The 16092-nt window shown below is 34.7% G+C and overlaps 1 protein-coding gene across 9 annotated transcripts in view; it reads left to right on the forward strand.

Moving 5' to 3' along the window:
- RELCH (RAB11 binding and LisH domain, coiled-coil and HEAT repeat containing) overlaps positions 1 to 16092 on the forward strand; it is a 115661-nt gene that overhangs the window by 79723 nt on the left and 19846 nt on the right. For 5 of the 9 annotated variants that reach the window (XM_086683147.1, XM_025931081.2, XM_025931082.2 and 2 more), the window contains 6 exons: positions 718 to 797; positions 4484 to 4590; positions 5543 to 5642; positions 10415 to 10497; positions 11277 to 11340; positions 12744 to 12882. In XM_086683147.1, the coding sequence (XP_086539273.1) occupies positions 718 to 797; positions 4484 to 4590; positions 5543 to 5642; positions 10415 to 10497; positions 11277 to 11340; positions 12744 to 12882 (573 nt within the window). Of the gene's footprint in view, positions 1 to 717; positions 798 to 4483; positions 4591 to 5542; positions 5643 to 10414; positions 10498 to 10991; positions 11075 to 11276; positions 11341 to 12743; positions 12883 to 16092 lie in introns of those variants that run through there. The other 4 variants (XM_086683145.1, XM_025931083.2, XR_015242607.1 and 1 more) reach the window with 3 other exon arrangements.

Consider the following 16092-nt stretch of genomic DNA (forward strand, 5'->3'; position numbering starts at 1 on the left):
TCCCTGTAGAGGATGCAGGAGGGGCTTTGGAACTAGACTAGTACTAGAAACTAGGTAGTATCTCATATCAGGAAGCAGATTAAATAATATATATCCAGATGCCACCTTTTAGCTGAGTGCCTTTACCTTCTACCGAATACTACAGATTGAAAGCATAAAAATTTAAGACCTGTTTATACGGACTGGCACTTGGGAGAGTTCAAGAAAGCTCCTTGGGGCGCCTGGGTGGCTCCGTCGGTTGAGCATCCGACTTCGGCTCAGGTCACCATCTCGTGGTCTGTGGGTTCGAGCCCCGTGTCAGGCTCTGTGCTGACAGCTCAGAGCCTGGAAACTGCTTCAGATTCTGTCTCCCTCTCTCTCTGCCCCTCCCCGACTCATGCTCTGTCTCTCTGTCAAAAATAAATAAACATTAAAAAAAAAAAAAAAAAAGAAAGCTCCAATTTCTGAGTATGGAAATAGAGTATAGCATCTCATTTTGGTTATTAGAGTTCTTAACATCTATCAAAAATGTTTATGCTACTGGCTTTATAAAAAGTATTAAGCTGTGTTTTTACAACAACCATGGATATGTATTTTAATCAAAATTCTCTTCCAAAGTAATAATATGCATGTGTAAGCCTTGTAACCAGTTGGAATTTTAAATATAATTTGCATTGTGACTTTTTGCTTTACATTTAAAATACATGCAGATTTTTAAAATTGTTTTAATGATCTTAGATTCCTCAGCAGGAAATGGGGTCCTCACTAAAGCTACTGTCCCCATTTATGCAACAGGAGTCCTTACGTGTTATATTCAGGTAAGAGAAAAATCCTTTTACTAGAAAATGTAAAAGCGCTTTCTGTTTAGAAAGATACATAATATTACGCTTTATATTATATTATAAAAGTAATATATATTAACAACATAGATTAGATTAGATTATGGGTTCGTGTTACCCATAAAGGAAAACAAAATTTATATATTTCTTTTGTTCAATGAGTAATTTATAGTGGAGAGCATATTTGAATAAGTCTTCATTGAACAAATCTTGAACAAATAAATTTAGAGATTGTGTGCTTCTTGATATTTTGTTAGAAGTGTTAGATTGCACTTACTTATCAAAGTTTCATTGTGTTTCATGATTAATTTTTCATAAATTAAATAGCAAATAAAGCACATGTATTAGGTGGAGCAAACTACAAAATGCTGTAGAATACGGTACTCTATTACCATTTTGTGCAAAATACTTTTTAATAATACCTTATTTTTCTTAATTGTTACTACATAATAAATTACCCTAAAACATAATGGCTTATTATAACCCTTTTATTTGCTCATGGGCTTTGCTCAACTTGGCCTCTCTTTTGTGGTCTTGCTGGTGGTCAGTCACTCATGTTGTTGCATTCACCTTTTTGGTTGGAAGAGAGGTCAGCTAGGGTGACTGAGCTTCAGTCTCTGTGTTGTCTTGGGGCCTCTGGGGCGGCACAGCCAGACTTAATACGTGGTGGCTCAGGGCTGCTCAGGGCTCCTCAGAGCGCAAAAGCAGCATCTGCTAGGCGAAAGCTTAGGCTTGGAATTAGCACATCACTCTGTTGCCTTCCCTTGGTTAAAACAAGTTACAGGCCCAGCCCAGATTCCAGAAGAGGGCACAAAATAAAGGCATGAGGCAGGAGGTGCAGTTCATTGGTTGTCACCAGTATGACAAACTACCACATTCTACTTACCGTTGTTTTAAGGAAATGAACATGGTATATATTAACGTAGATCAGTCATTTTTAAGTGTGAGGCAGCCCCACCAGTCAGGTGAAAGTATGGATTCAGGATAAAGCATTTTTAGAAATTGGAATGTGAGGAGCACCTGGCTGGCTCAGTCGGTTAAGCGTCCGACTCTTGATCTCAGCTCAGGCCATGATCTCACAGTTCATGAGATTGAGCCCAGCATCAGGCTCTGTGCTGACCGTGCAGAGCCTGCTTGGGATTCTCTCTCTCCCCCCTCTTTACCCCTCCCCTGCTTTATCTCTCTCTCTCTCTCTCTCAAAATAAATAGATAAATAAACATTAAAAAAAAATTAGAAATTAGAATGTGAGGGGCTCCTGGCTGGCTCAGTAGGTAGAGCATGTAACTCTTGATCTCAGGGTCATGAGTTCGAGCCCCACATTGGGCATAGAGATAACTTTTAAAAAATAATAAAAATAAATAGAATTTAGAATGTAAGAATCAAAAAGGAAGGCCTTTTTTCCTGAGTTTTCCCCCATTAATACCTAACATTTCTTTTGCCTTTTGAATTCAAAGTATAATTCATATTTATTGTACTCTTCTAACAAAACAGATTGAGCTATCTTACAGTTTTAAAATGTAGTCCTACAGTATCACATACCTTTCTTTTTTTTTTTTTATTTATATATGAAATTTATTGTCAAATTGGTTTCCATACAACACCCAGTGCTCATCCCAAAAGGTGCCCTCCTCAGTACCCATCACCCACCCTCTCCTCCCTCCCACCCCCCATCAACCCTTAGTTTGTTCTCAGTTCTCAACAGTCTCTTATGCTTTGGCTCTCTCCCACTCTAACCTCTTTTATATCACATACCTTTCAACAGAAGCTCCAATTCTGTTAAAGTAACACAGTATTCCTTTAAACTGTTCTTTTCTACCCTGGTTTCGAAGACTGCCTCATAATATGAATACACACACAATCCCTGTGTGTAGGGTATTTTAAGTCCTGTAACTTTAATAGATTGTCTCTATTGTTCTTAAACTCATGAAGATTTAAATCCTAGCATATTGCCAGACACAATACTATGCATACCATTTTCCACTCTCTTTAATTTGAAAAGCTGTGAGTTGAAAACTGTTTTGAATCAAATACATTTTTTTGTCTTGAGATTTCAAAAATGAGAACTAGAATAGGATTGTACTAAATTTTCAGATTAGAAGAATCTATGCTCATTTGGAAGTATGTTTCATAGCTCTTATTTCACACTTCAGGTTTTTCAGATTTACAGTTTGTTTTCCAATTTTATGTATATTTTGTGTTTTGACATAGTAGGCAACTAAAATTGGGTAGAGTCTCTATTCCGACATTGCTCTGATTCTGGTTTGTCAGTGTCCTAAGCTTTACATTAAGTAGACTGTCATATTCCAAAACTGCTCTGACATTGTTCATGCTGATCATTACTTTTGTCAATTCTTTATTCATTCTATTGTTTTTAATCCTTTATTCATTCTAAATGAACCTGATTATGTAGGGAAAAAAAATGGTTGGTGGCAATCCAGTATTCTTCATAGATCTATTTATTAATATTAATGCAGAAGCTATTTATTGTTGGCCTAATACATCCATAATGACAGAAAACTTAACTCTAATTTATTATATATTTATTTCCTGACAGAATGTCAGATTCCCTTCCTTTATAGACTCAGGTTAATTTAACATACAAAGTGATTTTTTAACCTTCCTAATTTAGCACACTTATTTTTTACAATATATTTCTTAATAAAGTACAATATAAGAAAAAAGAAAATACTGATTATTTTCTGATTATGAAAATGATGGTTTATTAAAGAAAGTTTGAAAATATAGATTATTTTTTTAATCAAGGATATGACTGCAAACAGACAGGGAGGCAAACCCATAAGAGACTCATAAATACAGATAACAAACAGGGCTGATGGGGACGCAGTGGAGAGGGGGAAATGGGTGATGGGCATTGAGGAGGGCACTTGTTCGGATGAGCACTGGGTGCTGTATGTAAGTGATGAATCACAGGAATCTATCCCTGAAACCAAGAGCACACGGTATACAATGTATGTTAGCTAACTTGACAATAAATGATATTAAAAAATAAAAAATAAAAATTTAAGAAAGATACAGGAAAAGAAAGAAAAAGAACACAGTACTCTGTATTTCAACAAGCATGTAGCTTCTTACCACTAAGAAATTGCAAGAATAATTTCTTGGAAACAATTTTCTGTTAGGGGGATAGCTTTTACTAGTTTGTATTTAAGTGCTTAGTGCCAAAATTAGTGGGAACTAAAATTTGTAAAAATAAATTTTAATAAAAGAATATACCTTTGCATTTTCTAAAGCAGAACTGTCTAATAAAACTTCCTGCAACAGCAGACATATCTGTATCTGAACTGTCCAATGAGGAAGCCACTAGCCACCCGTGGCCATTAAGCACTTGAATTGTAACTAGTGCTACTAAAGAACTGAATCTTTTATTGTACTTTATTTTTAATTTCAATTTACATAACTGCATGTGGTGAGTGGCTACCATAATGAACAGCACAGGTCTGAGGATCTATGAATCAAGATAGTCTTTGTCCTTTTACCATTGTGATCATAGATAGATAAGTTTAATACATATTTTTAGTTAAAATGCTTCTGAGACTAGATATTTCCCCATATTTGATAAAACTTTATAATTATAGATACGAAATTAGTATTTTAGTTCTACTTGATTGCTTGGAAATTCATTATCAGTCTTTATCCTCTGTAGGAAGAAGACCGAAAACTGTTAGTGGGATTCTTAGAAGATGTAATGACCCTGCTTTCATTATCGCATGCTCCTCTTGATAGCTTGAAGGCTTCTTTTGTGGAACTGGGGTAAAAATCATAGCTTATGTTTGTTTTTTAATTCATGTAAAGTTTTTAAATTGTATTTATAAGATACATAGTTTGAGTCAAAAAATATTGGCATCCACACCAAATCTTTTGGTTTTGAGGCCTAGTTTTTGTCCTTGTAGTGTTTGGTTTTTGGTTTCGCTTATTTGTACATTCTCAATATTTTGTAATCAATACATTGTAATAAAAGAGTAGGGGAAAGAGTATAGACATATGTTTTCTTTGAAGCAGCTGGAGAAATAAAGTTCAGATTTGAAGAAAATTTAGTTTCCCAAAACTGAAAAAGGAGCTCCAAGTGAAAGTTCATTGGCTCCTTTTTCCATCCCATTGCCTGATCCTGCTCATAATCACGTCATCTAGCTGTTAATGTCATTTTTATCTCTGTCTTTATTGCAAACAGGCTTGGGCACTTGGTAACAATACAGTCTTGCATTTGAATAGGCCTCACAGCCAACTTCTCCTTCCATGTCAGTGATTTGAGTTGATCTGATTTGATCCCACAATAAACATATGACATAAATAGGACAAGTATTGCTTCCCCAATTTTTATACATACAGAAATTAAGACCCACAGAGGTTGTAACTTACCCATCTGACTCAGTCCAGTGCTCTTTCTTTCTTTCCTCCTGGGTAAATTTTCTTTTATTTTTTATAATTTTAAGTTGTATGCTATTAAAGAGTTGAGATTTCTATCAGAATTGTAAATGTTTACAGAACCTAAAAGTATAACTCCTGAATATGCTAAAAGTTTGTAGCTTTGTAAGGTGACTTCCTTTTTTAAAGAGTCTTGGATGTAACCTGTTAAACCATACAGAGTAGTTTCATGTTTTTTGCCAATATTTTTATCATTAATATTACCTACAAATGTAGTATTTTTCGATACACCAGTAAGACACTGTGGCCCTCACTTTTAACACTGAGTTTTTTCTTTCAGTGCAAATCCAGCCTACCACGAGTTATTATTAACTGTTTTATGGTATGGTGTTGTCCATACTTCGGCACTTGTGAGATGTACCGCTGCTAGAATGTTTGAGGTATGTAAACAAATGCTTCTCTCATTTCTAATTATAATGATTTCCTTTGGAAGATGGAGAAGGGAATTTTTTTTTTTTATTAAAGGCTTTGCATACTATGTTATGTTGATGTATATTTTATGGCATTGAATAGTATCTAGTTGTGTGCTGTGTGATGGGGCAGAAATTTAGCTTTGATATATTTAAGAATGTTTAAATATTGGTTAATTGGATGTTATTGGTCCCTTGGATGTTATTCTCAGTTCTACTTCTTAAATTTTCTTTGAAATCTTATATTAATTTCCATCTTATATAAATCTTTCCTGACTATACTTTTCTATTTATTGAGATAAAATGGCTACTAAAATAAACTAAAACAATATAAGATATATTTAAAGTTATAAAATATAGTTGGATTCATGAATAACTTTAAAAAATCAATTATTGCAAATATGGGGATACTTACTTTGTTGATTACTCTACTTGATTATTTCCTCACAAATCATGTCTGGAATAACATCCCTATACATTAACTGTCCATAGACTTATTAGGAGAGAAGAGACTGTTCATATAATTCAACTGGATTTTCTTAAAGTTGCCACCTACCCAAATTAAGTATGAAAATTGAAATGCCTATCTTTTGAAATTCAAAATATCCATCATAGAGGAAATTATGCCATAGCCTACTTTATTTATTTATTCATTCATCCATTCATTGGTTTATATTTCTAGAACTTGTATTTGAAGACAAAAATTAATTTAGAGTGTTCTTTCTGCTCTTGAGTCTTGCCATAGAGCCTAACTGCCTGGGTTCAGTGTCTGTCTCTGCCACTTAATGGCAAGTTCAAACTTCTCTGTGCCTCAGTTTCCTCATCTACAAAATGAAAATGATAATAATTATCCATCTCAAAGGATTTTTGTTAATATGAAATGAATTAATACTAGTAAAGCCCTTAAAACAGCATCTGGCACATAGGAACTTAATAAATGTTAGGTATCATTATCATTATTTTTTTTTCCTTATCATGCTGTTATTTCACAGAGTAATATAATAGTTTAGAGAATGTATATATATCCAGGCTAAAATTATCCCTAATATGCATGTGATTCTTAAAATATCTGAAAGCGTTTATTTCCATAAAAAGAATTGGATAATTCAATTCTTCCTGAATTTCAGAGTTTTTCCACAATTTAAGATAAATTGCCATTTGAAGAATAGAGCACTGGTATGTTTAAAATACGTACCTTCTAAAACTTTTAAATATATAAAATCGATGTGTGAACTCTAAAGAAAATTCCAGTCTTACCAGGAAGTTGAATATCCTCTGTCCATGTTACTGCCTCAGTTATTGTACATATTTGATTTAAAAAACTATAATCAAGTGTTCTTTGTCAAGGTGAATGCCAAATTTAAAATTCAGATTGATCTGTAGTAATAAGTTCCTGTGAGTATAAATAATTTTTGATTATTCAGTATGCTGAAAAGAGTCATCCATGAAAGAAAAGTGCATCCTTTTATATAAAGAACTATGTCTTTAATACACTGTCATTATAGGATTTTATTCTAAGACGCTAAAAGCTACTTCTTTCTCTTAAACCATTTGTTTCTCAAATTATGTATTCACTGGTAAGCATACCATATAAATGAAAATAATTTAAATAAAATGAAACATCCTCTTTTTATTTGTTTTTGGGTTCTTTCTGCCTTATTTCTTATATGTGGCTTTTGTCTGGTTTTGGTTTCTGTGTTTGCAATCAGTGCTGGTTTGGAAACTATACCTATGCTTCGGCAGTTTTCAGCGTTCTTTCAGGTTGATTATGAACTTGAGTCCAATTGAGAGAATTATTTCAATATTTTTTCCAACTCATTTGTGATAAAATTTTTTTCAGTGATCATGCCAGTAAAATCATCAGTAGAAAAAATTAAAGTTACCTTTGTTGTCAGTGACTCTTATAGTGAGCAAAATTGTATTAAAAAAATAAGTATATTTCAAAAGATTTTTTTATACTAATACATTATAATTTACAGTTGTGCCTGCTTCCCCTCGCCCGCAATGAGTTAATTCAAAATAAAAACATAAAAAGCAGGACATTTAGGGGCACTTGGGTGGCTCATTCAGTTGAGTGTCCGACTTTGGCTCAGGGCCTGATCTCACAGTTCATGAGTTCAATCCCTGCATCAGGCTCACTGCTGTCCATGCAGAGCCTGCTTTGGATCCTCTGTCTTCCTCTCTCTCCTCCCCTCCCGTATTCACACCCTCTCTCAAAAATAAAAATTAAAAAAAAAAAAAAAAAGCAGGACATTTATAATAAAAGAAAATTTTTTTATGTGAGACCGAAACTATTGGGAAGAAAGCAAGAAATGGATCTACCAGGAACATAACATGAGATACTTAGTGAAACTGAACACTAAGTGTAGCTCTAAGTTTTCAGACAGCAGGACAAAAAGGGCAAACCCAATTTTATTATTTTCATTGTTATTGTTAAATAATAGGCCAATGTATTACTTTTGGAAGTGACAGGTTATTATTGAAATTGATATATAAGGAAACTTTATCATGTGACATAATGGATTTCCCAAAAGATGCAGAAAAGAACTTCATCTAATGATTTCTCCTATCAGTCATAAGGAAGCTAAGCCTGTAACAGTAGGCCAACTCAAAGAAGGCCTGGGTTTGTGAGACAGATGTGACGAGTCCATTTGCTAATTTGGCTTTTTATTGCCTCTAAAACCCTGGACAAGTTACTTGTTCTCCAAGGCTCAGTTTCTTCTTCATCTGTTAAAACATTGATAATAATTGTATTTAGCTCATCAGGTTTAAAGATCAAATGATACATTGTACATAAAGCGCATAACAATTGATAACTCTTAAATTTTACTTTTTGATTTTCTAGCTTAATAAAGAAATTACACTTCAAACTGCAGAGCAATGAAAATTTAACTTGTCCCCTAGATTAGACCTCTTTTTTTTTTTTTTAATGCTTTTTGGCTGGCACAAGGTAGCAGACATTTTAAGATACACTTTACTGATTCAGATCTAAGCTATCTTATTTACAAAAAGGTACAGAGAAGAAAGTTTTATTAACAGTATTTGAACTTCTCGCCCCTATTTCTTTCTGCCTGACCTCTGGAATGTTTAAGGTAGTAGCAAAAGTTCTTGTGTCATTTTATTCCAGCCTAATTATCCATGTATTTTTATAAAATTTAGTTCAGAATATTGAAGTAGATTTTAAAGGGAATCAGTTGTTGAATGGTAACAGATTATTGTCAAGTTAGGAATCTTCACATAAAGTGAGCTCTGCTGTCTCTGATACGGCGTGTGGGAAGAATGTGTTAACAGGCACACAGTGTTGGGTTTTTGTTACAAAAATTCCACAGCCCCCTCCGTCTTCCACGAGGCCTAGTTCCACTGCAAGGTGACCAGATTGACAAGCATTTAGAAGTAATTTGTTTTTAAATTCTGACATTGAGAATGTAGGATTAGGATGCTGCCCTTTTATTTTTTTTATAATCTTGTTTAATGTGTATTTGAGAGAGAGAACATGCATGAGCGGGAGGAGGGGCAGAGAGAGAGGAGAGCCAGAATCTCTAGCAGGCTCCACACTATCATCACATGGATCCCTACATGGTTGTCAACCTCCCCAACCAAGCCAAACTCAGGAGTCAACGCTTAACTGACTGAGCCACCGGGCACCCTAGGATGTGGCCCTTTTAAAAACAAAATGTATAACGCTCCAAAATATTGTCCTCCTGTTCTAGATTTAGGGTTGGTTGCTAAATGAATTATTTTACCATTAGGTTATAGAAATAGGTCTAAATGTGCTTATCATGTTTATTTTCTTATTCATTTGAGCTTTTAGAGAAATGTAAAACAACAAACTGTAAATGCTAACTACTTGGAACAGTCAAAACAGTTTTTTAATTAATAATTTCTTTTTTCAAATATATCATAAATCTTATATCCTTGTAGTACTCATAATTAAACTCACATTTCTTGAATGCCTAATCTTTGCAGACACAATATTTAGGCATATTTTGTACAGTTAGTAGCACAATGATCCTTTAAGGTAGATAACAGTGTTACCATTTTCAGATGAGAAAACTGAGTTTCAAGAAGATTATGTAATGCATCTAAGGCCACATGGCTGATAAGTGGAGAGCTAGAGTCTGAACCCAGATCTAATTCCCACATGTACTACTTTCCACTCGGGCTGCATTATGTGTCTTTGTACCTCAAAAGAGAAAGCTATGTGATGTAAAAGGTTGGGAGTTTCCCTGTGATTTTTAAGTTGACTTGCCGTAGAACAATCAGAAGCAGTTTAGTGGTGGCTGCTAGCCATTTGAGTTTGGTTTAAAAACAGTCCAGTTTGTACCTTGTTGGTCATAATAAAACGACACCAGATTTTCTTCAAGAATTTTAACCATAGAATCCAGTATATATCTTCTTTTTACCCAGAAAGAAAGAAAGAGACAAAGAAAGGCTTTCTTTTAAATTGCATTTTAATCGAACATGGAAATTGCATGGAGACTTTGACCAAAAGTACAAACTGCCATTGAATTGGTGATACACTCTGTTTTTGTGGACTGCTAAGCTATTTAAGCTTTGTTTTCCTCCCAAGCATTCTCTCCCTTTATTAAAGCACTCTAGTAGCAGTATTTGCTTAGCTTCTAATTTTGGTTTTGCTTTTGTGTTTTCTCTCTTTCTCTTGGTCGTTCCTTTCTTCTTCCCATGGCACTGTGTTTGCTCTTTCCATGCATCACCTGTGAATACCCCCTGCGCTGACCAATCAGCTGTTGGTGAAGGGGGTGAATGAAACTCTGGTAGCTCAGAGGGTTGTTCCTGCTCTCATTACTCTCTCCAGTGACCCTGAAATGTAAGTGTCATCCCTGCCTTTTACATTCAGCATCCCTTTCAAAATGTGCCTATCAAGAAATAACCATCAGCTTTTCAATTCATTAAAGAATAGATTTATCTCTTCAAAATAATAATATTGGATTATGTTCACTTGATTTTAAACTTTATTATACTGTTCATGTATCTTTTTTTTTTTAAGTCAACCTTCACATTTGGAGGCCATGTATCGAAAAGAATACATTAATAGTATTCTCAGTAAACATTTCCTAAACTTAAAATATGCTGATGGACTATTTCTTCCAAGCCGAGAAAGGATGCTCTGCTAATCTCACTAACATGTTGTTACCAGTAAGTATAGTGGCATGAACCAAAGGCTTAACATTTTAATGTCTCGTGTGGGTGACTAAACCAAGAAAGACCAATGAGTCTGCCTGCCCATCCTCAGTCACAGCTAACCCAGTTCTCATTCCAGTTTACCAAACCATTTTTTATTGCATGTTGACTGGTTTACAGCTGACTCTTCGAGGCATGAGTGAAGCGTTAGTTGACAAGCGGGTTGCTCCGGCCCTTGTTACCTTGTCCAGTGATCCTGAATTGTGAGTTCCACAGACTGCGACCTTAAGTTATCCTGTCTGTCTTTTTGAGCATTCTTCTTGGTCTGCTTTTTTTTAATTTAATTTGTCATTGCTAGAGACTAATACAGTATATTTACCTTATACTTAACTGTGATACACATTTTAATAATCAGCTTTTCATCTCAAAGAAAGTTTCAGTTTCTTTCTTTTTTAATTCTAACAGCTCTGTCCGGATTGCCACAATTCCGGCCTTTGGCACTATTATGGAAACGGTTATTCAAAGAGAGGTAGGAAATGATTGAAATTTATTATCTATGTACTGTTGAGGTGATGATACATTATCATCCATGCACCCAGTGGTAGGGGGAAGGGAGTATTATAACTTTTTTTATATCTCTTAGTTGGTTGTGGGCCAGAGGAATATCTCAGGATTTGAAAACATGATAGCCTTATCCAAAGTGTATTTTCATATCCTAAGGAAATCTCTAGTCTATCTTCTCAATTAGAGAATTAAGTGCAAGCCAACTCCTAGATGTTCTCTTTTAAGCCTAGCTGAGTATTGCAGTCTTGGGTAATCCTTGAAACCACATCTAGTTCCAAAGCCTTCCATTATCCAATAGACTTCTGGATAGTCTTACGTAAATTCCTGATTGCCAGTTTACCCAGATTTGAAGGCAATTTGACTGATAGCTTTAGGACCACAAACCTATCTCAGTTTTACAAATGGAGGCTAGAGGGCACCTCTGTTCTCGTAACTGTGATCAGTGATGTGCAAGTCTAGTGGGCCGGTATCCTCTTGTTGTAGTGCACATCACTGTGACCACTCTCTGTCATGTCCACTGCAGGAGATCATCAAGGTCTTTCTGAGAGTGTATTTTGATTTAGAAACTTGTGATTTAGTTTCACGGGTGTTAGTTTCTATCTGCAACATTAACTCTAAGACACTTCTCAAAATTAGTATCAGAATTTCATTCTTTGTTATCAAATTGGACATGTTTTTATACAAACGAGAACCCCTACAGATTAGAAGATAAGTCATCTGTGGACATATTACATGGCCACTGAAATGGAAATACACATTTTACCCCCCAAAAAAGAAACACTATTTTATGAAATTCCTTTGTCATACAGATTTTCTAATAATAAAAATTAAACAACTTTGTTACTTATGGGGTGGGAGGGGGGAAGTTTTCCATTTTTCCCTTATGTATTTCACTGGTGAAGCAACATTAAAAAATATCATTCTGCAAAGCTTGCAGTCTTGGCAGAATTTCAACATATTCTTAAATCCTAAAATAAAAATGTCTTTTAGGGAAATGTGAGTAAGATATAAGTCATTAATGACTCATTGCTTTCAGAAGGTGAATAATTGGGTAACCTACTGTGATTGGTTTTGAGAATTAAAATTTAGGTACAAAATCACTATAAATATTGTTTTTCTCTAAATACTGTGGGGGTCTTTTGTTTCTGTAGGTTTTAAGGGAATGTTTGTATTTTCAAAAAAATAAAGAAAGAAGAATTAGCAAGCATAAATAAAAATGTGTTGTTTAATTCCAGGCTTCTACTGTCATGTTGATATAAATCATTTGAACCCATGCTGAAAGCCATGTTTAATATGTATCTTTCTCTTTAACAACTCTACTCAGTTTTTAAAATTCTTTGAAATAACTGTAAAATATCTAATTTTAAGTTGCTGGAAAGAGTGAAAATGCAGTTGGCTTCTTTTCTGGAAGATCCTCAGTACCAAGACCAGTATTCTTTGCATACAGAGATCATTAAAACATTTGGTAGAGTTGGGCCTAATGCAGAACCAAGGTTCCGAGATGAGTGTAAGTTGCATTTTTTACCCTTTTTTTTTCCTGACTTGTAACGTAAGATCAAAACCAGAAGCTCCTCTCAGGATTTGTCCTATAGTAAAACTCTCGTACACTTTATCTTCTGTATACTGAAAGGTAAAAGTGAACCAAGCTGATTATTGTGAACTGATCAGTAATACTATTTATTAATGGATGGGTTTTATACGATACACCGATTGTTGTAACACATATGAAAAGTACCTCATAAACACTTTGAAGTCATTTTTAAAACATTTTTAAATAACTGAATTTCAAAATACTGTGCTGAGTTATATTCAGAGCTTATTATTTAACTCTCATTTTTAAGGAAATTTTTATGTGTTTCTAGACATGTTCTTATGAAAAATGTGCTTTTCTTGCACTTACTATGCCATTCAGCTATGATAAATGATTTTGTTTTATTGCATAGCTTTTTGATCTACTAAATGATCTGCATGATTATCTGCTAAAGCATTTTCTCTAGTTTCTATAATACCTCTTTTACTGTGGGCCTCAGCCTTTATGACAGTAATTTCCTTTAGTGGCATCAAATCATCCAGTAATTATTACTCCAAAAGCTTGTCAGTTATCCCTGCTGTACTTTAGTCCTTTAATTTTTAGCAATTTGACATGCTCTAGAGAGGACCCCAAGTTTGGCTTCTTGAGTCATTTTGGTTTCTAGTACAAAATTGGATTTTCCCATGGTCTAGTTGTTGCATATCCAGCATGATATTTTTAATATACAAAAAACGTTGTTAGGATTTGGACGGCAGTGTCCAAAAGGTCTGTGGAGGGCATGACCCTTACTGAACTACAGAAACGCAATCACGAGATTATTTTTTAATGGGTAATAATGTTGATAACATGAGGAGAAAATAGCAATATTTCACAATTAGTTAACAGGAAAGTGTTGGTATTTTAGTTAGCAATAGGGATAGTTCCACATACGGTAATCTCAAATTTACAGGTGAACCTAGTAAAAACTCTGTAGGTACTTTGACCGGCTTTGTTGAGGATGTCATTGCTCTGAAGTGGAGAGACTAAGTCCTGGCTCTTGGATCAAGGAATTGGCTAAATAGGCAATGAGTCTTTGGTGTGTGCCATGTTGTCGAGTTAATAACCCTCTAGAACGGGATCTAACCTTTTCGTGTGTGTTCAAAGGAAAGGTTTATGCATCACAGAGAAGAAAGACATTTTCTTTTCATAATGGTCCCCAAATAACAAAGGTTGGCTTGGGAAAAGATTGAGGATAGACGTTTCCACTGTTTGAATAGGTGTAATAAACCTATAATAAAATAGGTGTAATAAAGTTTACTTTAAAACTTTATCCTGAGGAATTTAATGTCCTATATTAATAAGGCTAATGGTAAAGTAGAACCCATATTGACAAGGATGTCATACTGTTATCTATCTGTATTTATGGACAATTGCTTTTAGGAGTTTAGAGGAAGGACAGAGAACTGTTGGGTTGTAATATCTTCCTTGGAGTGGCATTTTGGATATTTGTCATTCTGTTTTTTAGAGAATAGAGGACATTGGTTGACCCAGTGGCCTTTTTCTTTCCCAACTCTTAATTATCACAGGACCTTTGGGTCTTGATTTTATTTCAGGGGCCATTGGTTTAATCTGGAACACAATGCAGTCATTTTGTTGTTGTTTGTTTTCAGCTTTTTTACTTTATAAGGCTCTCTGAAAATGTTCAGTCATATGCTGGAGATTTTCTAACATGGCAATTTTACATTTCAAGTTAGTTTTTTTAGAAGTTCTCTATTTCAGTTTTGAGCCCATTTACAAAAATAGAGGATAAGAGTCCTTTTACTTTGGCTGTTGAATCTACCCCAAATATTTTTTGAAAGTTCATTGAAATCTATTTTTATAAAGTCTCCTATTGATTTATCTCTACTTCGTCTGTAGTTTAGACTGTGTCCAATCTGTCCTTAAGAAAAAGGCTTCTGAAATGGCTTTAAGTTGTCCATTTCCTATTTTCCTTGCCCACTGAAGGTCAGTTGTAGAATTATGCATATCTTGGTTATTAAATCTTTAACCACTAATTTCCTTCTGAGAGGTTATCAATTAAGTAAATTAATTGCTACAGAGGTAGTAGCTAGGATAATATGTATATAATGAACTGTTCTTATAGTAAATTTTTCTCTATCTTTTGAGATTTAGGAGTATCTTTAGTGATAGCCTTTAGTTGGCTCTAGAGTTTAAAGTAACTTCTATAAATTTGTTTTCTAGTTAACCAGTTCTAAGGGGTGATTGTGCAGTATGGTTATTGAGTTCCTGAGAAAAACATTAAGGAAAGGATTGCTTATATAGGTGGTCAGAAAAGGAGCAGGAGGAATAAGTAGGCTTGGTGTCAATAGATAAAGAAGTTCAAGGAACCTTCTAAAGATTTGGGTAGAAGTGAATCCAAAAATTCTCTAGAGAGACTCTCTTAGAGCCATCATTTTGTTGAGGCCTCAGCATGCCAGTTACTGAATTGGAGTTTCAGTGAATTCAGGGAAATCAATGAACGTTTGGAGTTTTTGTCTCCTAATTTTTTTTCTAGAGTTCCTCTTAAGTATGCTGTTATTAATTTTAACAAGTCAAAATTCCCTAAAAATGGCCATTGGTATTCTAAGTTATTGTGGGGGGGGTTTTGCCATTTACTAACGTAAGTATAAAAGTTGTGATTATATTGTTGGTTTACTGAAGAAGCAGGAGGTTTTTCTAGGAAGAGATTATGGCTTTCACATAGACAAACTCAGTGCAAACATGAAAGAAGTCACTACAATTGGTCAGAAGTCTGTGCTTATGAAGGGTGTTTTGGGATCCCTAGCCAAGCAGAGATTAGAAAGGGGCCTTATGAGCAACACTGTGGTAGTCACTGACCCTGGAACCATTTCTTCAAGGAACCCTGGTTTTCGTGGGAACTGGTATTTAGAAAACACCATCTTGGGCAGTAGACGTGCTCATTGCTACTGAATTGGATGCTGTTTCTTGGGCCATCCCTTTTATTTTAGCAGTAGGTTGTCTATGTTTTTGAAATTTCACATTATTCACTGAGACAGAAGATGACTTGTGAGCGCTTTGAGTGACTTGAACTAAACCACCAGTGCTATTTGACATTTGTCTTGCTAAGAATTTGAGAAAACTAAAGTTAAGAACTGTTTTATGAAATTAGTCAGAGAAAGACAAAAATTATATGACTTCACTCGTATG

This window comes from Puma concolor, chromosome D3, assembly GCF_028749965.1.
Source record: "Puma concolor isolate L17-30 chromosome D3, mPumCon1.1.hap2, whole genome shotgun sequence".
Lineage (NCBI taxonomy): Eukaryota > Metazoa > Chordata > Mammalia > Carnivora > Felidae > Puma > Puma concolor.